Here is a 24,636-nt window from a genome sequence, read left to right as displayed (position 1 = left end):
TATATATATATATATATATATATATATATATATTTATTTTACACCCACAATATACTACAGCACCATAATTGCTTTTGCTTGGTTTTAGAAATGCTATTTAGTGGCTGAAAAATAGAGGCATGCTGTGTATTTGCACCGTGTCCTGTACCTCTGAATAGGCAGCCAAAGGGTGAAAACTGAACACGCAAGAACAAATCAGCTTCTGCACTTTGTGTGGTCAGTTTAGAACAAGGAAGAAAGATGACCGTCAGGATCAACCAGGAACTTCAGATGGAAGAAGAACATGAAAATGATAGAGACTATGATTTATAAAATACTGTACATCACACACAAAAAAATATTTAGGGTATCATACACTTAAGCATACACTGCCTTATTTATTAAAGTAACACAAGCAGTAATGATGATATGCAAAGCAACCAATCCAATTCAACCTTTTAGTGCCGGTTCACACTACGGCGGCACGACTTCTTGGGCCACCTGTGAAGTCGCGTGCATCGCGACTTTGGCGCGACTTGCACGGACTTCATATAATGAATGTCAATGCAAGTTTCTCCGATGTCGCCCGAAGTAGTACAGGAACTATTTTCTAAGTTGGAGCGACTTGAGTCGCTCCTATTAGAACGGATCCCGTAGCACTGCATGGACTGCGACTTGTCAGGCTGACCAGTCGCCTGACAAGTCGCGGTAGTGTGAATGGGCACTTACAGTCTACAGAAGTCAGAACAAATACAGTTACTTGATCTAATTTACTATGGTTTATTGCCTTATGTATAATACTCCTTGGCTGTGCTATCGATTAGATTGTAAGCTCTTATGAGCAAGGCTCTCCTGACCTTCTATTGTATCGTAACTGTAATATCTCCCTTTCTATTGTAAAACACTGTGTAAACTGTTGGCGCTATAAAAAAAAAAACTATATAATAATAATAAAAATATTGTGAACGAATGTCTTACTTTTTTCGCAACACCTTGCTTGTTTGGAGATGTTCTTCTGGTCAGCAGGATTGTGTACTATACAATGGAACTCCATGTCCCAGGAGTAGTTCAGCGATACATGAATTGTATCTCCACTCAGTTCATAGACAGAGTCAGTGTTGTTGTATATCCAGTTATAGGTCAATGATGATGAGTTTGTTGGTACAGAACAATGAAGAGTCACATTACACCAGTGACTGGTCCTCTCCTCCGTTACAATGTTTATAGATGGGTCTGGGACAGGTTCTGCAATCACAGAACAGGGAAATTCAAGTTATATCATGTAATATTTGAACAATATAAAAGTGCCAGAACCAATCCCGTTTAATGTTTATCTAATGCTTACTTTTTTCAACGATTTTATAGATAAATGTAATAGAGATCAGTTTTATATAAATAATGGTGATAAACAAATGGCATCTAAGTATAAATTGTAAGTATTTAGGTACAGTCTTATTTGCTTATTATATATTTAGTTCTAATTTTTGCTTTGCAGTGCTACACCATAGTTATGGCTTCCTGGTTGTGATTTCCCGATCCTTCCCACAATAAAAGTCAATGATTTAACTAACTCATTGAAAACAGAGCACTTAAGCCCTGTTCACACCTGAGCATTTTTCAGCTCGTAAAACACTCATCTCTGAAGGCTCAAAAGGCCCAACAAGCAAAATCCTATTCATTTCAATGACCCCTGTTCAAATCTGGGGGTTTTGTCACCTGAAGCAAAATGCCTGAAGCTCAAAAAAGTACACAAGCTTCTTTTTTGGCAGATTACAAGCGTTTCTGTTAGATGTCAAAGCTGGCCTCCAAACACTAAAATGTCTGAAAAAACGCCCCAAAAATGCCTGAAAACGATATGCTCAGGTGTGAATGGAGTCTTATAGTGTGGCTGTAAGTAAACCTCCCTCTGTAACTTTTTTCTTTATCTGTGTTGCCATTTTATTTTTAGGTAAGCCTATGATGAGGCTCACCTATAGGTACTGAAAATATCTCCTGGACCTGCACCGCTAAGGAGATATTTACTTTACATGCAGCAAGTGACATCACTGGGGCATGCGCTCTGAAGGAAAAGCCACCCGTGCCGTTCCTACAGAGCCCTGTGCCATGAGCGGCGGCTCCGGCGCACATGTGCCAATCAGACGGCCGGAGGATGCGAACCCAGAAAAAAGACGGGTGAACATGTTGGCCATCTCAGCGGTGAGCGGGCGCTGCTGGAAGGGCTTTGTTTTAAGTTAAGTATTTTATAATGAGTTATTTTCCCCCTCAGCACCACTCCCACAAACCAACGTAACCGTATGTCGATTTCGCAGCCGAGCCAGCCTGCCTCAGTATATATGCGGCAGGCGGGCGGCGGCAAGTTGTTAAAATAAAAAAAACAAAAAAGATAGTTCAAAAAACAAAATGTTATCCCAGTAAAAGGCAAACGTTCACCTGACACACATTTTCTTTAATTAAATGGCAGCAAATGATATATACATTTGTAGCACTGCCTCCTAGAGGACTGCTGGATATAACACTTTCCGGATTCCCCTGGGTTACCTGTAGCAACTGGTTGCAGAAACTTATCACTTTAAGTCAATAATCAGTCCAGGGGATGTTGTTTTGTAGTTTTATTTAGAATTTGGTTAGGAGAAGGGATGAGTAGGATACTCCAACTAATAACTATTCACAGTGTTGCGGACATCTGACTTTAGGATGCGGCAAGGCCGCTGCTTCACCACTGCCACTGAAGTGAAGATACTTTGTGTTCCTGCTTGCAATTCTCTTCAGGGTTCTAAACTTGGCACCCCCTTTTACTCTCTCTGTGTGCTGAAACCCGTCCACTGGCTCTATCGTCTGGAGTGGTCCCCTTCCTTGGCAGACCCCCGGGCAAGTTCCTCTGTACTCACAGACACTGTTTTTCCAGAGTCACTGTTGCCTCCAACTCCACCAGTCAGGTTTCCTGGACCTCAGGATTCAGCCCCACACTCTGGTTCACCAGACCGGATGCCTGTGATGACCATCCACAGCTACAGAGGGAAAGACAGTCGTCACCCTCCTTCCGGGACCTGGCTTTCCAACCAAAGACCCCCTGCCTCATGTGCTCCTGGCTTTTATACTCCATCTCAGGCTGCACCATTGTCTGTGCCAAAGCCTGTGTGTCATTGGCTGGGTTTCCTCCACTGTCCAATGTACCTCTCCATTGGATACAGTGGGGACAATCCCTTAGCCCATAAGAATCACACATGCAACACATGGAACAGGCCTAACTAGTAGATCCAGCTCCCTGATAAGCAGAGAGCTCAAATGCTTTACCTACTGCTTTCCTGTTAAGCAGAGAAAGCCAAAATCTATACCTACTATCTAGCACCTGACTAGGAGGGTGCTACACATTTATTCCTCCCTATACAAGCCTGGTTAAAACTAGAACTTTTGACACTTGAGGAGGATTTTGACTTTGTAGAAACCTGGTTGGACAACTCACATGGCTTGCTTGCGACTTATCCAAAGATATACTCTTAGAGAGACAGGGTGCCTCTGGGTCAAGAGCTGTTTGATAGAAATATTTCCCCTCATAGTCACTAACAGCCTAACGATGAGGTGAAATATTTGTGGCTGGAGCTTCAAAGGGACAAAACAAATAGTAAATAACTTTGGGTTTATGTTATAAGCACCCAAACCTTGAGGAGGAGACCCATCTACTTTCACAGGTATAAAATGTTGGGGAGGCAAGGCAGTGCTATAATCATAGGGGGGGACTTCAACTATTGAGATATTTGGACAGACGGAACTACTCACTCAACTAGGACTTGCCATTTCTTGAACATAATCCAGAACAATTTCATGAGTCAAATGTTTAAAAGCCCCAACTACAAATAATGCTCTGCTGGACCTTCTAATTTCAAACAATATAGAGCTGATTTTAAATGTGGAGGTAAGGGAAAATTTAGGAAACTGCGATAACAGAGTAATTATGCTGCCCTAAATTATAGTAAAAGGGAGACAGGAGAGTAGGATGTGGACAAAATTGGGATCAAATTCTTGCAACAAAGAGCACTAAAGAAGAGTCGGAGTGCTTTATAGATATAGTAAACTATATAAGATGACATTCATCTGTGCATTTCACTGGGCAACAACCAGAACACAAGTTAAACCTGGGTTGCTAAATACTAATGTGAAAAGGCATATTAATGAGAAAAAAAACTGTCCTTTAAAAAATATAAGACTGAAAAGTCACCCTCAGCATTCCAAAATGACCAAAAATGCAATAAGAATCGAACTTTGGTTATACTTCTGGGGATCACAAGACTCAGCCAGTCCAGGTTCTGAAAATATCCCAACCTTATATTTGGGATCTACCCAGATGCAGTGCCATCTTAAGAGCATTAAAGGGCCCCGGGCAATGAAGTGCAATGGGGCCCTGCCTACACAATCACCCACGAGAATAAAAATGCAAATTATCGATAAGGCGATATTTATTGGTACAGCAGTGCAAGGCTAATGACAGCTTCCAAGTTCCGCGGCTGGGTCCAGTGAACACACACACGGACGGGAGTCAGACTCGACTGTCCTGTGTGCCTGTTCCTGTGGAGGAGGACAGGCATTCCTGCAGTTGTGGGCTCCCTCTCCATGGCCCAAGTGGCCTGACAGCAGCGCAGGGCCGACAGGCGCTTGCCACCTGCTAAGTTCGGTGGTGGGATGCACATGGGAATCAGTACTAATGCTTGGCTGGGGATGGGTCGCTGGGCAGATGGGGCCCCCCGGGCAAGTGGGGCCCCCGAGCAACTGCCCAGCATGCCCATTCGGTAAGATGGCCCTGCCCAGATGCCTGCACTGGCAGCTGGCCCAGCGTGTTTGCAAACACCGAAAAAATGTATTAATTAAAGATATTTAAAAAATGTAAAGTAATGCACCTGGGACCTAAAAATATGAATGCAAGTTACTCGCTAGGGGTAGAGGAATAGAAGATGGAAAATATTCTGGGGGTCCTAATATATCACAGACTCAGCAATAGCAAGCAATGTCAAGCTGCAGCTAGCAAGAGTGGCAAACTATTAGCATGCATAAAAAGGGGGATTTATTTAGGACAAAAAAAACTATGATTGTACCACTTTACAAAACTCTGATTCTTATTAATCTTGAGTATGCTCTCAAGTTTTGGTCACCAATCTTCAGGAAAGATGTCTTTGTAATGGAGCGAGTCCAGAGAAGGGCAGCAAAGCTAATAAAAGGTCTGAAGGATCTTAGATATGAGGAACTACTCCAACATTAAACTTATTCTCCCTGGAGAAGAGACACTTATGAAGGGATTTGATCGTAATGCACAAATCTTTAAATGGTGACTCTAGTATTGGAAGAACTTAAGGTCCCTAAAGAAGACACATCCCGTCACACAATGAAGTTGGAGGAGAAGTGGTTCAATTTTAAATTGTGTAAAGGTTTCTTTACTGTTAGAGTGGTAAGGATGTGGAACTCCCTTCCACTGTATAGATAAATTTAAAATAAACTTAGCAAACACAATGTACATGGATATGGAAAATGGTAGGGACATAAACACACACACTCAGGTTAAACTGGATTCAACCTTACCAACTACGTAATTATGTTGTGTCTAGTATTTCAGTTTGGGAATAGCTGCTGTCGGGATTATTGGGGATTAAATAATAGGTAATTAACTAATAGAATAAAAATGATTTTAAAAGCCATGTATATTCATATCTTATGATGCTGAACAGTACAGCATGCCTTCCATTTGGTTTTGAAGGTGAAAGAAAGTTCATATATGTACTTGTTAAACAAAATGTCTCTTACAAGCTTACAAGACAGAATAGAATTTGAACAGAGGTCTTTGTATCTATGTAATCGTAAATAAGGAAATACATTGACATCTCATCAGATAACGGACAATTAGCGAGACACCATACTAGTCTAGCTTGTAATCTTATCTGTATATAACAATGGACACTGGCTCAGTGTTCTTCATTAGACATTTAATATATAAGTTTTAAAGATACATCATTATGTGTGTGAAGATATTAGCCATAATTATGTCATTATATTATGTAAAGCATATACATATATATTTAGGAACATTATATTACCTTTTGGGTTTATATTCTTGCAGTAGTAATCTTACTTAGAATAGATTACTTTTAAGTGTAAGGACATATGTATCTCGTCACTAATTACCTCATTTCAGAGAAGTTTGTGTCTAAGTGTTCAAGGTGTCGTAAATATTACAAACTAGACGCTATATCTGACAGCCTCTGGCATGGTCAAATAAGTAATGGCTTTTCACTAGCCAGAGGTCAAAGATCATCAGATAAGAATATCTTATAATTAGTCTAAATACACTGAATTTAATAAACGGTATGATACTGCCCTCTATAGACGAAATACCAAATGCAGTTTTGGGATATTTCAGATATTCCCATATAGAAATATTATATTGTATTAAAAATAATTATTATTTAAATGGTTTACCAGATCCAATAATTGCCAGAGAATGATGGAGATACAGATGGACATTTATGTATGTACTGGGAGTATGGACAAAGTTTTATATGTGTTTTATGATTACTCTTACATATAGAGAAATCATCCTTTAATTTTATTATACGAACATTGAATTATCAAAAGAGGTGTGTCTATGATCTCACCAGTTTAGGTATAGAATATCCCAACCAATGGGAATAATGTTTCATCCCTCTGGGTTTAACTTATGGTAATTTTAATAGCCCTTTGTTCATGCCATATAAAAGACAACCCAGATGACACATCATTACATTACACTACTGACAACACACCTTACACTTACATCACACACGCTACTACGTCCATCTATAGACTCATCCAGACATACTCCATCTTGGTCCATCATTCATCTGAAACTTGAAGGGAAGCCACCATCTTAAGAAAGGCATCCATCTTAAGACTCTGGTAACGACCATTTGAAGCTAGCGGCCATCTTAATTGTGGTAAATATGCCTTGCTATGTTATTTGATTTTATTCAATATTGTTTATTCCTTCCTTATGTGTTTTATATTGCATATTTAAAGGGTAATAAGATTACAATCCCAGCCGTATAAACCATGGTAGATTTTTCTCTAAAAAGCTGATTTTTGTTTTTATACATTTTTATTAATATCAGATTTAGTGCATTATTTGCAATTTTAAGTCTTCCGTTTTGCATGGCTTATTCTCACTCATCTGCAGTGAAGTGACTTTCGGCTATGCATTGTGCAGACCATTGTAGTCTGTTTATATAGAACCTTTATTTATGGTTTATGCTTTACCTGGAGAAATGGTAATCTTGCTTTCGTTTTGTTTCACTTTGTTTCAGTTTCACTTTCATTATTGAGCTAAACATCACATTACATTGATTGTTTGAAGTTAGTAGTTTATGTAAGAGTTATCATTTTGTGTCACTTCTTGTTTGATCATATATTGTGATTACATGTCTTGAGAATAAATATTTTTATATATATTCCATACTGTAGACTGTACTCACTAAGATTGGTATATGCTTTTAAAAAGAAATTAATCAATTAAAAAGAATTCACGACATATTGATTTGTGGCAATAGGTGAAGACTCTCCTTTCACATAGATCTTTGCTTATTAACCATAAATAAATACACTGCTATATTCAGAGCAGTATAAATATTCTGACATAATGAAGTACGAGTGCGAGATATTATTATTAAATATTCTTACACTGCATTAATGAAAACCTAAACACACAGCTTGCTTTCTAAATCAGTTTCTTAGGGGCTATCCCAACATATACCTGGATTTTCTTGTATTACCTTTAAGTGTATACATACCATATACCATAAGCATAAAATGTGCAAAAATATTCTCCCCTCCCATGTGAATAAATTGCACAGTATAATTTCCACTGTCCTCCATCCTGAGATCCTTTATATGTAAAGTGGTTCCATTATGAAGAAATTTCAGTCGTCCATCAAACTGACTGCTGTAGAACTTTTGCTGGGGATTATCAAACTGTGCAATTTTATATGGCTTTCCTTTGCTCCAAAAATTCCAGTCAGCTTCTTGTACCGGAGATGGGAGGCTCAGGTTATTGGGTAGATCTACAGACTGGTGGAGGAGTCCAATCACTAAATTACCCTGGTTGGCTGTAAGAAACAAGACAAAGTAAATCAGAGACAGATCCTTTTAATTCTTGCTTACGTATATTATTTAGCAAAGTGTATATCTATACAGATGTTAATAGTTTGCATTAGTATAAGATAATAAGTATAAGATAATAAGGCACTTGGAGGACTTCACCTTTAGGTGCGTTCTGGTGCGTTTTTATGTGTTTTACCGCATTCCAGTATAGTCCAGTGCAGGAAGTATTTTCTGGAACTGAATTGCACTGGAACTGACCACACTGGTGTGAACTATGCCATTGAAAACCATATAACCTACTATACATGTGTTTTTGTTGCAGAAAAGAAACGCACTGGACTGCATGTGGTGTGAACTGGCCTTAAAAGTATGGACTAGTGCACCCAAAACCTTTTATGTATACACATTTATTTATTGTGAGTCCATGCACCATTCCTGATTATAATCTTTTTAAGTCACAACTTCCATGTGAATTGATTATATGAATCCGTGAAGCACCAGTGCAACTCTTCACCAAACACCTCCAACTGTGCAGTATCTTTACATGCTCACCAGCATAAAGACCTCTTATTCACAGGAGGTCTAAAGTAACATCATACAGAACCCCTTTTTTCCACTCAGGAATGATTCCAGGGAAAGGGAACCAGCAACCTGCGTTTTAAGAAAATGTCTTTTTGGCTCACCTTATTGACAAAGGGAGTCTGGTCTTTGTCTGATGAGCCTCCCTTTCTTTATCTGCGGTTGGAAAACTGACTCGTTTCAGGAGACATGCATTTCTCCCAAAACACGTCTGCTTTCCAACCGCAGGGATTGTCATCCTGTAACGTTCATGCGTTTTTGTTAATGGATGGATTTTCAGCTGCAGAATTATCACACTCAGTAGCCTTGTAGAGATACTGTTGAATAAACCTATCCAACTCTCAGGACTTCATCACGGTGTACAGCCTGTTATGCAATATACATATACTCAATCAGATGTTTTAGTGGAGGGATAGAACATATGAGAATGTATAGATGAGAGACAGGTTGTATGGTGATTACTAGGAGTAATATTAGGAGAGTTGCAGGTGATGGTAAAGCAGATAGGTTCTGATGTCTAGTATAGTGCAGATGGTAAGAGGACACAGATGGAGTATACTTAGACAGAGTAACCTAGTGCAAGGATAGTTGAAGGCAGTCCCAAGAGCTAACAGTCTATGCAGATGGTATGGAATAGATAGATAGATAGTCCTGGTAATTGCAGTAGATGACAGTAGGAGATTGGTTAGTAAAGAATCCCCTGTGGGGTACTTATCACTTAGATAGGTTAGTAGTAACAATGTCCATAGATAGAGAGGTGATCCCGTAGCGAGATACGGATCAGCGGCGAGGTTCCGGCGTCAGTTCAGCAAAGGAAATGTCAGCAGCTCCGACTTCACAGGAGAAGGTGCGGTGAACATGTGGTTTGAACGAGCGATGAGTGAGAGAAAGCCGGCGATTGAAATAGCCGCTCATAGCGGCGCTCGGCAATGATGTCATCCGGTCTTAAAGGTATATGCGTCTCTTGTTACACAAGATGGGACGCAATTAGCAAAGGAGAAATATGGAACAAGGGTACCAGAGGTACCAGAACATTACAGTACCCCCCCCCCCTTAAGGCCGGCTCCGGAAGGCCTCTAGAACTGTTTTTCTGGATATTTCGAGTGAAAATTGCGAATCAGTCTAGGGGCATGTATATCGGAGGTATCCAGCCAGGTGTCATCTTGGGGCCCATAGTTCTTCCATCGTACAAGATACTGGAGTCTTCTTCTATTGAAACGGGAATCCAAAATTTCTTTTATCTCAAATTCTTCTCCACCTTCCACTTGTACAGGAGGTGGAGGTGAGATAGTAGGCCTTATTCCTTGGTTAGGAACATGGGGCTTCAGTAGAGACACATGGAAGATAGGATGTATCTTGAGGTCTGCTGGTAATGTGAGTTGTACTGCAGCTTTTCCAATAAGCTTCTCTATTGGGAAAGGTCCCAGAAATAGAGGTCCAAGTTTTTTACTAGGGATTTTTAATCTCAGATTTTTTGTAGAAAGCCAAACAAGATCCCCAATGGCATATTGGGGAGAGGGTTTCCTACGGAGGTCGTAGTACCTCTTTTGTTGGCTATGAGCATGTGATATGGTATTGTTGAGTAATCCCAGAGAATCCTTTATCTGGGCAAGATAATCAGATGCCACTGGATTACTTGATGGCAAGATACGTGGTGGAAGGAGTGTGGGATGAAACCCGTAATTTAGGTAAAATGGACTTTGTTTAGTAGTGCTATGAGTCGCGTTGTTATAGGCGAATTCCGCCAGCGGGAGGAGATCTGCCCAATCGTCCTGTAGATACGAAGTATAGCAACGCAGATACTGTTCAATGCACTGGTTAACTCTCTCTGTCTGTCCGTTGGTCTGAGGGTGGTATGGAGAAGTAAGTTTACGCTCTATTCGTAGTATCTGACATAGAGCTAGTCAAAACTTTGAGATGAATTGTGAACCACGGTCAGACAGCAGTGTTTTTGGAATACCATGTAACTTAAAGACATGTTTCACAAGTAATTCCGCTGTTTGTTTGGACGAAGGTAGTCTTCGGATAGGAGTAAAATGTGCCATCTTGGTCAGATGGTCCACTGATACCAAGATGGTGTTGAATCCTTTGGAAGGTGGTAGTTCCACTATGAAGTCTAAGGATACCACTTCCCACGGAACCTGGGGTATCGGTAAACTACAAAGTAACCCCGATGGTTTCGTGTTGTCGATTTTAGACCTTGCACAGATATCACAAGATGAAACAAACTTTTTTACGGTTGTCTTCATGTCTGGCCACCAAAACTGCCTAGTAAGTAGATTTAAAGTTTTAGTCATACCCATATGTCCTGCCATAGGTACATCATGCGACAATTGCAAGATCTTGGTTCGCATAGTAGGGGGTATGTATAATTTATCGTTGTAATAGAGGAAGCCTTCTGTGTCAGTAGTTAGTTGTGGTGGAGGTGAGTCCAGTCCTATGCTGTGCAAAATCTCTTCCTTCAGGGAGCGAATGACACCGACAATACGTTCAAGTGGTATTATAGGAACTGAGGGAACCTCGGTAGAATCTCTCGGCTAGTCGTGAAAGTGCATCCGCTTTTTTATTTTTGTCTGCGGGCGTATAAGTCACTAAAAAATTAAACCTCAGAAAGAATAACGACCACCGAACCTGCCGGTGGGAAAGAGTTCTTTTAGTCTGAAGGTATTGAAGGTTTTTGTGATCAGTATATATCAGGATTGGCAATTGAGTGCCCTCAAGTAGATGTCGCCAATTCTCTAATGCCAGTTTTATGGCTAATAACTCCTTCTCTCCTACTGGGTAGTTCACCTCGGGGCTGCTTAATGACTTTGAGAAGAAAGCAACTGGGTGAAGAGGTGAGGTGTTTGTTGGTCGTTGTGAGAGAACTGCTCCTACTGCCATATTTGACGCATCTACCTCCAAGATGTATTGAAGGGATGGGTCTGGATGGCATAGTATGGGGGCAGTGGTGAAGCTTGATTTCAGCAGACAGAATGCTCCATCTGTTTCTTTTGACCAATTAAAAGGTTTCTTCGTGCTAGTGAGTTGTGTGAGAGGTTTCACAATCGCAGAGAAGTTCTTAATGAATTTCCTATAGTAGTTAGAGAATCCTAGGAACCTTTGCAATGCTTTGCGAGTGGTTGGCACAGGCCAATCTAGAATGCAGGATATTTTGCTCATGTCCATCTTGATTCCATTTTTAGATATAATGTATCCTAGGAATAGTACTTCCTCTTTATGGAATAAACATTTTTCTGATTTAACATATAAGTTATGTGCAAGTAGTCTTGACAACACAAGTCTCACATGTTTTATGTGCTCAGGTAAGGAATGAGAATAGATAAGTATATCGTCCAAATATACTACAACACAAACGTCAAGCAAGTCTCTGAATATCTCATTTATAAACCGTTGGAAGGCTGCGGGAGCATTACATAGCCCAAATGGCATTACAAGGTACTCAAACAGTCCGTATCTGGTTCTGAATGCCGTCTTCCATTCATCCCCTTTACGGATTCGAATTAAATTGTATGCCCCTTTTAGGTCCAATTTTGAAAAAAGAGAAGCTCCACGCACCTGTTCGATAAGTTCAGGAATAAGAGGTAAAGGATAACGATCCTTTATTGTAATGGCATTTAATTGTCTGAAATCAATGATAGGCCTAAAGCTAGAATCCTTATTGCGGACAAAGAAGAGTCCAGCAGCAGTGGAGGAAGTAGATACTCCTTAAGATGAGAGAGTTCATCCTGTGAGAGAGGATAAACATGTCCGAAGGGCAACTTGCTATTAGGGAGTAGATCGATACAACAATCATAGTCCCTATGAGGAGGTAGCATTTGAGCGTTTTTTTCAAGGAAAACCTCCGATAAGTCCTGATAACACTTGGGTATAATGTTCTCCGGCACTACAGACAGGATCCTATCATATGTGGGGAGATTACACGTCATTTCACAATAGTGAGAAGAGAACGCTAGCGTTCTTGTTTTCCAATCGATGATTGGTTGATGTATGTGTAACCAGGGAAGTCCCAAAATGATTGGGAAATGTGGTGATGTTAACACATCAAAGGTGGTGGTCTCCACATGAGACTCGTCAGCAGTTACAAGGAGTGCCTGTGTCTGACTGGTGATAGGACCAGAGGATAGGGGGGTACCGTTAATAAAACTAACGGAGACAGGTTTGGGTTTTGAAACAATAGGTATTTTATTAAGGGAGACAAAACAAATGTCAATGTAGTTTCCACAAGATCCTGTGTCGATCATAGCCTTGGTGGTGATCCTAGTTTGGTCCCACTGCAATGTTAAATGAACATAAAGTTAAGGATTAGAAAAGGAAGTTGTGAGTCCGCCTAGCAAGACATTTGAACACTCACCCTCTTTTCTGCGGACAAGGGGACAGCCGCTTATCAAATGATTCGGGGATGCGCAGTACATGCAGAGATGTTCGGTCTTCCTTCTGGCACGTTCAGAAAGGGTCAGAGGTGGGCGTATCATTCCTACCTCCATAGGAGTAGGGTCAGCAGGCAACATCCGAGAAGGACTGGAAAATGGTGAGCCCATCTTCTCAGCCTTTCTTTCTCGTAGTCGTCTGTCAATATTGATACTGGTCTGTATCAGTCCCTCCAGAGTGCCAGGTAAATCCGCTCGGGCGAGCTCGTCTTTAACGGCCTCAGATAGGCCGAGTCTAAACTGCGTTCTCAAAGATGTGTCCTTCCACCCTGAATCAGGGGACCATCTTTTAAAATTTGCCACAAAATCTTCAACGGGTCTCCTTCCTTGTTTCAAGGCCCGTAACTGGGTATCAGCGGTACTCTGCTTATTGGGGTCTTCATATAAACTAGCGAGTTGTGCTAGGAATAGAGGGTAAGAATTAAGGAGTGGATCATCCTTTTCAAAGAAAGCGTCTGCCCAGGCCCGGGGTTCACCCGTTAAATAGGAGATGATGGTACAAACTTTAATTTGGTCAGTGGTGTAGGTTAGAGGTTTTAACAAAAAAAGTAAACGAGATGCGTTTTTAAATTCACGAAATTTGCTTCGATCACCATAAAACACTAGAGGAGGGTTTATCTTAGGCTCACAGGTCTGAGTAGCAGAAAGCTGTGTGAGACGGCCAACCTGCTGTCTCAAGGTCTGATTTTCGTTTTGTACCTCTGTAAGCGCAAGGATCAATGCATCTACTTGCTGTTTTAATTGTAGTACATGAGTGGGTAATTCTGCTGAATCCATATTTTTTTTTAGGCTCGTTCAATCTGTAACGTTCATGCGTTTTTGTTAATGGATGGATTTTCAGCTGCAGAATTATCACACTCAGTAGCCTTGTAGGGATACTGTTGAATAAACCTATCCAACTCTCAGGACTTCATCACGGTGTACAGCCTGTTATGCAATATACATATACTCAATCAGATGTTTTAGTGGAGGGATAGAACATATGAGAATGTATAGATGAGAGACAGGTTTGTATGGTGATTACTAGGAGTAATATTAGGAGAGTTGCAGGTGATGGTAAAGCAGATAGGTTCTGATGTCTAGTATAGTGCAGATGGTAAGAGGACACAGATGGAGTATACTTAGACAGAGTAACCTAGTGCAAGGATAGTTGAAGGCAGTCCCAAGAGCTAACAGTCTATGCAGATGGTATGGAATAGATAGATAGATAGTCCTGGTAATTGCAGTAGATGACAGTAGGAGATTGGTTAGTAAGGAATCCCCTGTGGGGTACTTATCACTTCGATAGGTTAGTAGTAACAATGTCCATAGATAGAGAGGTGATCCCGTAGCGAGATACGGATCAGCGGCGAGGTTCCGGCGTCAGTTCAGCAAAGGAAATGTCAGCAGCTCCGACTTCACAGGAGAAGGTGCGGTGAACATGTGGTTTGAACGAGCGATGAGTGAGAGAAAGCCGGCGATTGAAATAGCCGCTCATAGCGGCGCTCGGCAATGATGTCATCCGGTCTTAAAGGTATATGCGTCTCTTGTTACACAAGATGGGACGCAATTAGCAAAGGAGAAATATGGAACAAGGGTACCAGAGGTACCAGAACATTACACATCCCTGACATCAGAGTTGTGCATCACATACGTATCTACTTCTCATATTTGTGAGTATGTTTTTGACATTTATTAAATTTCATTGGTGTTGAAGGAAAGGCACTAGGCGCCCTCCTCTTTTTTCTTTGTAGTACCTTTTTGGGGATAGCTGCTTAAACCCACTTCATGATGAAGGGGTGACATTTGTTTGGTAAGCAGGAAGGTTGCATGAAGCCTGGTGTTGAATAATCAGTCTGAATTAATAGTGATTTTGTAAATATATTAATGTATATATTTGATGAAGTATTGGTGTATATGTGAACATACTACACAATGGGATTATTTTTTTTATTATTTCAAAACCAGTCCTGAGCAGACAGGGAGAGATATTGTATTGGAAGAAAGTGGGAAAAGCTGGTATCCTTTGAGATAAACCCTAGAGCAGGGGTCTCCAAATTGCAGCCCAGGGGCGAGATGCGGTCCTTTGCTTGGCTTTATCTGGCCCTTGGGGCACTATTCCATCCACTAACACCAACAATGGGGAATGACTCCTATCACTGACACCGACAATGAATGGGGCACTGCTCCTCCCACTGCCGCTATCAAAAGGGCACAATTCCTCCCATTGACATGGTACAATTCCTTCCATTGGCACAATTCCTTCCAACCAACGATGTGCCACAATTCCTTCCATTGACACCATCGATGTGGCACAATTCCTTCCATTGACACCATCGATGGGGCACAATTCCTTCCATTGACACCATCGATGGGGTAGGATTCTTTCCATTGACACCAACGATGGGGTAGGATTCTTTCCATTGACACCAACGATGGGGCACAATTCCTTTCATTGACACCAACGATGGGGCACAATTCCTTCCATTGACACCAACGATGGGGCACAATTCCTTCCATTGACACCAATGATGGGGCACAATTCCTTCCAGTTACGCCATTGATGGGGCACAATTCCTCCCACTGATACCAACGATTGTGCACAATTCCTTCCATTGACATCAACGATGGGGCACAATTCCTTCCATTTACACCATCGATGGGGCACAATTCCTCCCACTGACACCAACGATGGGGCACAATTCCTTCCATTGACACCAACGATGGGGCACAATTCCTTCCATTGACACCAACGATGGGGCACAATTCCTTCCATTGACACCAATGATGGGGCACAATTCCTTCCATTTACACCATTGATGGGGCACAATTCCTCCCACTGATACCAATGATGGGGCACAATTCCTCCCACTGATACCAATGATGGGGCACTATTCCTCCCACTGATATCAATTATGGGGCACAACTCCTCCCACTGATATCAATGATGGGGCAGAATTCTTTCCATTGACACCAAAGATAGAACATTGTTTACTGCCACCGTATGCCAGAACATTTTCTACTCCCACTGGACCTAGTCCAGCCCTCATAATGCCTGAAGGACAGTAAAGTCCTCTTTTGTTTAGAAAGTTTGGAGACACCTGCCCTAAAGTATTGTCCTTTGGGGTCAGAAAATGTTGCAGTGTCTCAATTTGTGGGTCATTGGTTTCTAGCGAATTGAATATAAATTAAATATAATATAGTATTCAGCATATATTTGATAAGAGAGTGCTATAGAGAAGCTTTTCTTTTAACCCTTTCTGAGCTAATGAGTAAATGAAACTGATCTCACACACAAGTGGGGAGCCAGCCTATGTAGCGAAGATCCATTTGACCATCCTGCCTGGTTTTGACCCATTTGGGAAAGTGTTTTCTGACTTGTTTGTTTATAAGCGGAAAAAACATTCTGGTAAGCCTCAATTTATACACTGGTGGGATTGTGGCAAGTGAAGAATGAGATTTTATGGACTAATTCACTATCTGGACAATATTTTGTATATATATATATATATATATATATATATATATATATATATATATATATATATATATATATGTATATATATATATATATATACTCTGTATATATATATTTTTTTTTTTTTTAATTAGTTCTTTATTAAATTTTCACATATATTTTGTATATTTTGATTTTCATGAGATATCACATTATTTTGCACGTTCTTTTACAATTACTGTTTTGTTGCAATAGGAGTGTATATTGTTGGTGGTTAGGGGGTTTCCAGAACATTAGGGGGTGTTTTATTTTTTACACACCTATCAGTCACACACTATGCTTAACAGTAATAATAATAGCCTACTGATGCCAGCCTCTAGAGTTAAGGACACAGTGTGATTTGAACACCTTATGGAATAAATGAATTGACAATGACATATGCTGACATTTTTGTATATCACCCCTAGGACTTTTACAAATCAGAGGATATTTCTGCCCTGCTGCCCACATCCAAGAGTGCCTTTGCAAACTTGTTCAGTAAATCCTTGTATCAAGTGGTCTGTGATTATTTACCATATTTTGTTTTCACAACCACAGCTGACCAATCAAGGACGGATTAGCAGCCATTAGATAATTGTATTGGCTACAAGCAAAGGAAGGTTCCTTTATGGGGTAAAAAATGATCCTTTGCTTGAAAATAAAGTTGTCTGGAATCTGCTGAAGACAACTGGGTCTGGATACAGTATATCCTTTGGTTTTACAAAAATTGGTAATGCTCTGCTACATTCTCGATTAATGCCACATTAAAAATACCAACCAAAATGGCCGCACTCCAACAGATATAATGATGCTTCTTTATTAAACCAACGGACATTGGTTTAATAAAGAAGCATCATTATATCTGTTGGAGTGCGGGCATTTTCGTTGGTATTTTCAAGTTTGGCGGTGGTGAACCGAGGTGAGCACCCACAGTTATTTGGAGCCTTCATAGTCGGCATGAGCGGTGTGTGCACCTATTGTTAATTTAATGCCACATTAACCAAGCATATTGGCAGCAGGGGTGTGTTAACCAGGGATGAAGCATTGCTAGACACTTGACTCCAGGTATTCCAGGAGTGGAAGAATGATTTTTATATAAAACAACCCAGCAGGAAAAAAAAAAATACTAAAATACTAAAATTTTGACTTAAAACTGTAATTTTGTAAGTTTTTGAAATGCAAGTAAACACTTGGCTGTGCCAGTAAATCTTTGGTGTTGTGTCAGTAAATTTCAATCTGGTAGGTTGGCAACACTGAAGTGACATCACCCATAAACTTACTATGGGGGCTTTAATTGTCGGCTGTGTCCTCTGCACCCACCTTCACAGTGATGGACTGACAGCTGACAGACAGCAGGACAGACAGCTTAGCGTGGGATGGTGTCGGATCGGCTTCAAAAAAGGTAAGTATACTCATAGTGGATTACAAAACAGTAAAGCAAGGATCAAGCTGACAGCTCAAAGTACATACCTCCAAATACATAAAGTATCAGCAACAGCAGATCCAAATTCTATTTAGCTACACCACTTGGAACAGAGATGTGTATACATAATTACCAGATGAAAGATGGAACTGAGTAGAGAAAGGTAAACAGACTCACCTTTAACTCGAACTTCCATGGAAAAAACTTGCTTTTGATGCCCATCTTTGTCAGTACCTTTCACAGTATAGGTCCCCATGTCATCGGTCTGCACCCCTTTAATTGTAATCCACCGAGTGTCTTTATCCAAAAAGATAACACTGCTGGAAATGTGTGGTTGCCATGTTTTGCAGTCCATGTACAAGAGATGTTGGTCAGGCTTCTTGAAGACATCGTAGTGAATATGGTGCTCACATGTCGGTCTAAAGAGTTTTACATCTGAGGAGACTTCAACAAATACAGCACTAGCATAAACTGACAACTGGTGGGCTAAACAAAAAAAAATACAATATATTAGTTTATTTTTTTCCTAACCAATAGTTTCAAGATTCTTGACAAAACAAGAAGGTATCCTCCTTTCTCAATTTCAGCGCATCCCTCCCCACCAAACTGGTCAAGGTTATTTTATTTCTGTCACGGCAATACTGTGCAATAACTAAGTAATAAAAAGCTGAGGCCCTTATTTCTGAACTTTAAAGTATGTGTTAAGCCAAAAATATGTTTTATTTTTTTTTTAATTAAATAGAATAAGGTATGATAAGACCCATGTCAGATTGCCACCGAAGTAGGTTTGCCCAACAGCTCATAAATGTTAGATTTCCCATCACTACTAACATGGGTACTCAACCTGTGGCCCTCCAGCTGTTTCTGAACTATATGTCCAACGATGCATTGCAAGGCTGACATTTACAAGCATGACTTCCAAAGGCAGAAACATGATGAAACTTGTAGTTCCACAACAGCTGGAGGGCCACAGGTTGAGCATCCATGATTGTACTTGATACAATAGTCACCAAAACCAACAGTGATGATAAATCTCCCTGGCAGAGACATAAACAGCAATAAACCTTTCTTTTTTTCTGCATGAGTTATTGCAGGGGTGTCAAACTCAATTTCATTGCAAGGCCGCATCAGCATGATGGTTTCCCTCAAAGGGATGGTTGTATCTGTAAGACTATATAAATGTATACTATATTTTCAAAAGTATTGGGATGCCTATCTTAACACGGACATAAACTTTAATGGCATCCCAGTCTTAGTCCGTAGGGTTTACTATTGGGTTGGCCCACTCTTTGCATCTATAACAGCTTCAACTCTTCTGGGAAAGCGCATTTGTGAGGTCAGGCACGAGAAGGCCTGGCTCACAAACCCTGCTCTAATTCATCGAAAAGGTGTTCTATCAGGTTGAGGTCAGGACTCTGTACAGGCCAGTCAAGTTCCTCCACCCCAAACCCGCTCATCCATGTTTTTATGGATCTTGCTTGGTGCACTGGTCCAAATCATTTGGTGGAGGGGGGTTGATGATGTGGAGTTGTTTTTCAGGGGTTTGGCTTGGCCCCTTAGTTCCAGTGAAGGGAACTCTTAAGGGTTCAGCATACCAATGCATTTTGGAAAATTTCATGCACCCAGCTTTGTGGGAACAGTTTGGGGATGGCCCCCCGGACCCCTAAATTGCCATTTTTTACACTTTTCGGGGGAACAGTGACATTACTACAGTAATCAGTTCTAAAAATATGCACTGTTACTGTAATAATGAGACTGGCAGGGAAGGGGGTTAACCCTGTGGGTGATCAAGGGGTTAAATGTGAGCCTAGGGGACTGATTCTAACTGTGGGGGTTGTGGCTTGTGAAATGATCATAGAAACATGTGATCCTATATAGAAGGATCACAGGCTCTCTGTGATCATTCCAGGGAGAAGAACGGTCAGCTGTGTTTACAACAGCTGACCGTTCCTCTCAGCGGGGAGCTGCCTCTCCCCGCTGACAAGTGGGGGCGGGAGCGCTCGTCCCCTAGCTGCAGGCATGCGACCGACGTAGGTCTACGTTGGTTTGCACAGGAGGGCTGCACTGCCGCAGTAAAAAGGCGGTCGGGAAGGGGTTAAGAAGAAAAACACAGCCACTGCTCCCAATTAGACATCCATGTGGGTGAAGGTGCTGGTTTCCGAATGCAGACAGTGTGAGTTCAGGGACCCATACCCTCATGGATTTCAAACTGGGAGGTCCTCAGATGATGGCTTGATTCTAAAATGCGTTAGATGTGGCTTGGATTGTGACGTCACCCCGCACAACTTGTCCACTTAGCTCAGAGACATGGCCAGAACCGACAGTGCTTACTGAGTTGATTCCTTGTAAGTGCATGACTTATGGATAATTAATAAGATTAAAGCATTTTACGCTATGGGCACTTTTCTTTCCCCCTTTATACATGTATGAGAGATGATGGTGGGATCGGAAGGAGAGGATTAACCCGTAATATGCTGGAGAGGATTTTTTACCAGGCTGGTAAGCTTCTGTGTATTTAAATGAAGTGACATTACCATCATTTACCCAGTACAATTTTGTTTTTCGTTACATGGTGAGTACGTTATGTGCTCAAGGAGCGGTCATGTGTCGCTGTCTGATCACAGAAGATTGAGGAAGGTATTCTGGAACATCACTGTCACTGTACTAATGACACTGGTAGGGAAGGGGTTAACATCAGGGCCAATCAAAGGGTTAAGTGTGCTCTTAGGGAGTGCTTTCTAACTGTATGGGGGGGGGGGGCTTAACCGGAGGAGGATAGAGATTCATGTTTCTGCTTAGTAGAAACACAAGATCTCCATTTTCCTCTCTTATAGAACAGCGGCCTGCCTTGTTTACATAGTGATAATAAGAAACAAGAGAAGTTGCAAAAATAGGCTCAAACAAAGGTATGGAAAATTGAAAATTGTACTTTATTGATAACAATAAAAAATATTCAAAATTCCAAAGTGTGTATTGGACAGTTGACTAAAATAGAAGTAAGAGGCTCATGGGCCCATGAGCTATACATCAATAGTGAGTGTCCTGACTCAAGTATAAAAACGCTGGTATAGCTCCCTATACTCCACCCCCCACCCGGATCCAACCCAACCCACAACACACAATCCTTCCCCGTGGACTCCAAGATTCTGGATGTCCAAATAGATTAACTATTTCCTCAACATTGCAATTCCAGGTTTTGGAATTCAATGTGGTCTAGTGGTGAAAAAAAATCTCAGAGTCCACAAAGCTTAATTCAGGCAATGGAAAAAATAATACTGATTAGTTCATCAAAAGACATCTGAGAAAACAATGGAGAGACATACAGGTTGCACAGGTTACTCTTCAAGCTTACATTTTGAGCAAGCAAGCAGGCACAGCATTAAGTAGATCTTTGACCTCTACCCATTAAAGTATAAAGCTGCATGGAGGGTGCAGTGTTCCACTCATCTGCAATTGGGTAGTTTCACAGTGTCCATGAAAGATACATTTGTGTTGAACCTGTTATCCTTTAGTGCAGATGAATAGGTGGAATTTCATAAACCCTCTAATACCATGCACTTTGATGAGGGAGGTGTCACTCAGCCGGATGCAGGTGTTGCAAGAAAGCAGAGAGCAGCAGATGAAATAGATTCAACACATTTGCAGCAACAGTTGGGTATATTCATCCAACTATCATTGGAAAAACAATGGAGTACTGTAATATGGAGATTACACTTGTTATTCTTCAGGCTGTAATTTGAGGCAAAGCAGGCAGAGCATGCACAGCATTTGAGAGACCTCTTAAACTCATTCCAAACTCAGCTGTATGAAGGGTGCAACGTTCCACTTATCTGCAGTTAGATAGTTTCACAGTGTCCATGAATAGTATTTCTATCAGAGGATTGTTATCCTTATATGCAGATAGAGAAGTGGATATTCAAAAACCCTTTAAGAACATGCATGGTAATAAGGAGGAGGTCAGTCAGCTGAGTACATGAGTTGCAAGAAAGAATTGAAAAACATGTAGAGCAGATTCAGCAAATTAGCAGCAGTGATTACAAGCCATATGTGTCTCAAATGACTCACTCCTTTCCTGTGTCTCTCATGTTTTCAGTCCGTATATTCCTTGGATGCACCGGTCCAAAGTGTAGTAATGAAAGCAAATGTCCCAATGGAGAAGTGGGAGAGAAGGGACCGATGTCTGTGTCTATAGCTGTGGAAGGTGCCAATGCGGCGGTCCCAATGGTGAGGAGCGGTGGTGGCTGCAAGTGGATCCGGGCGGAGGGCGGAGCAAGGAGCGTGACTGCGTGTGAAGTCAATGCGTTTCACGTGACCCAGCACGCTTCTTCAGGACGTAATTGCGTCATGCTCGTCAACCCTTTTAGTACTCGGGGCTTGGGCCATGATTGGACAATAGCCGCCGGGTCTGAACAAGTGATGAACAAAGGACATCTAGTGGACAAAGTGAGGCTCTGCAGCTATGTATAGAAACACCATACAAGATATTTGAAATTAAGCTATCAAGAATTAATGATAACGTAATATAACATAAATATGAAGTAGGGGAAGAATAGACTTATGTATGCAGCATTGATAAAGAGCATCTAGGGATTGATTCCAGCCAGAAACATTCAATTGATCACATATGTCCAAAGATCTTTTCTGGGAGACATAGTCTTTTTATGATAGCAGTAATAAGTCACATGGTTTGTAACGCAATGCATCGGGAGAAGCCGTGGTGACGTCACTTCCGGTCTACGACCGAGACCGGAAGTATCGGAGTATACCGCATCGGCGATCCTGTGTTTGTCTTACGCATCTTCCTATTTCTAACTGTATATGATCTGCATTTTTTGATTAAATATTACCCTGATTTACTGCACCATGAGAGTTTTCCTCTTATATCTCAATCTCAACGAGTGAATGTCCCAGAAATTGATGACATACCGCGGTTAAAGGAGGATATCGTTTAAAAAGGAAAGGATTATTCAGTTTACTTTGCTGAGATCCATATATATATATATATATATATATATATATATATATATATATATATATATACCTTGATGCACTGCATATTGTTTGGAGAATACTATAAGGTTTGCATGGTGATTGTCGGCATATATAAGCATTATATTTACTGGAGAAGATCAAGAGGTCCTATATGGTGAACGATTGCACCAAAATGCTCATTTGAGTGTTAATGGAGGTGAGCGGCCATTACACTTAATGCTGGATTTTATTAGCTCACCTACCACTGCACCTGGCTGTTACCGGAATTATTATTTTATCTTTGTAGTCACTGGATCTTTTTATGGACTTTTGAGCACTTTATTTATTCATTGGAATCATCTTTTTATAGTCACTGAATTTTTCTATGGACTTTTTAGCACTTTATTTATTCACGTTTGATATCAGCATTTGAATACATTAGCACATGAATATATTTTTGCATATATTTTATTGAGACTTTTTGGATTTATATTGCTAATTTTATTATTATTATCTTCACTATATTTCACATTTGGATTTATATTTTGTCTCTACTTATTTTATGTAGCTGAATCACCGTCACCTTTTTAGCTACTAGTGCTTATTAGTCTATCATCATTGATGCACTTACTCAGCACTTATCACTTTATTATATCTATAGTATATTTTTTATGTATTTATTCCATCTATTTATGACCGTTGACTGATTATTGCATCTTTTATACTACACTTCGGATATTTATTGTGATTTGATTGTACCGCTGCATCATCATTTTTTTACCACATCTTTTACTACGTGTTTTATATATTTATTGTTCCGTTATTGGGTGGTCCATCATTTTCAAGGATCTGAGCGCTGATTCTCTTTATTTATATATTTTTGTGGTATGTGGTGACGCTACTGAATTGGCTGCTTAGTCCTGGTGGTCCACTTGATATATTTGTTCTGGTTACTTACGTCTTATACCTACTGGTAGCGCATAGGTTTATTCCTTTTACTCAAAGCCAAAATTCCCTTAACCCTCAATCCCATCGGATCATTACCATGATTCTCCAGGAATTGAAGCGTCAATGGGGTTTCCTCCTTCAAGCGTATGCTTTTCAGATTTTCATTGATTCTGATTCTTAATTGTTGCTAATTGCTAATTGCAAATTGCTAATTTTTGGGGCCTATACTGGCCGACACTTACTTCTGTATCCTGTGAATGCCTAATGTACCTCCAACCACCAAATACTACATTCTTTGCTGTCAGGTAAACCCATGTGGGCTAATTTTTGGACTCAATACTGGCCGACACTTACTTCTGTATCCTGTGAATGCCTAATGTACCTTCAGCCACAGAATACAACATTCTTAGCTGTCAGTTAAACCCATGTGGGCTAATTTTTAGGGCCAATACTTGCCGACACTTACTTCTGTATCCTGTGAATGCCTAATGTACCTTCAGCCACAGAATACAACATTCTTAGCTGTCAGGTAAACCCATGTGGGCTAATATTTGTGGCCTATACAGGCCGACACTTACTTATTTATCCTGTGAATGCCTAATTTTTCAGACTGGAATTGAAAATCAATGGGTCTGTAAACATTCCGCAAAATTGTGGAATGGATGCGGACCCATTTTACAGATGTGTGAATGGACCCTATATGTATTTGACATGTA

The 24,636-nt window shown here is 40.7% G+C and overlaps 1 protein-coding gene across 1 annotated transcript; it reads right to left on the bottom strand.

Moving 5' to 3' along the window:
- Positions 1-253: 253 nt before the first annotated feature.
- LOC309569132 (SLAM family member 8-like) lies at positions 254-18,987 on the bottom strand (the record flags this gene model as incomplete). Its single annotated transcript, XM_082274894.1, has 5 exons — positions 254-264; positions 958-1,224; positions 7,785-8,099; positions 18,179-18,487; positions 18,909-18,987. 5 exons carry the CDS (start codon positions 18,985-18,987, stop codon positions 254-256), a joined length of 981 nt encoding a protein of 326 aa, XP_082131020.1.
- Between the last annotated feature and the right edge of the window lie 5,649 nt (positions 18,988-24,636).

The sequence above is a fragment of the Pelophylax lessonae genome (assembly GCF_965119305.1).
Source record: "Pelophylax lessonae genome assembly, chromosome: 13".
NCBI classification, from domain to species: Eukaryota; Metazoa; Chordata; class Amphibia; order Anura; family Ranidae; genus Pelophylax; species Pelophylax lessonae.
Note: the sequence above shows the minus strand (reverse complement) of the source record. Positions and strands in the feature narration are given on the sequence as shown.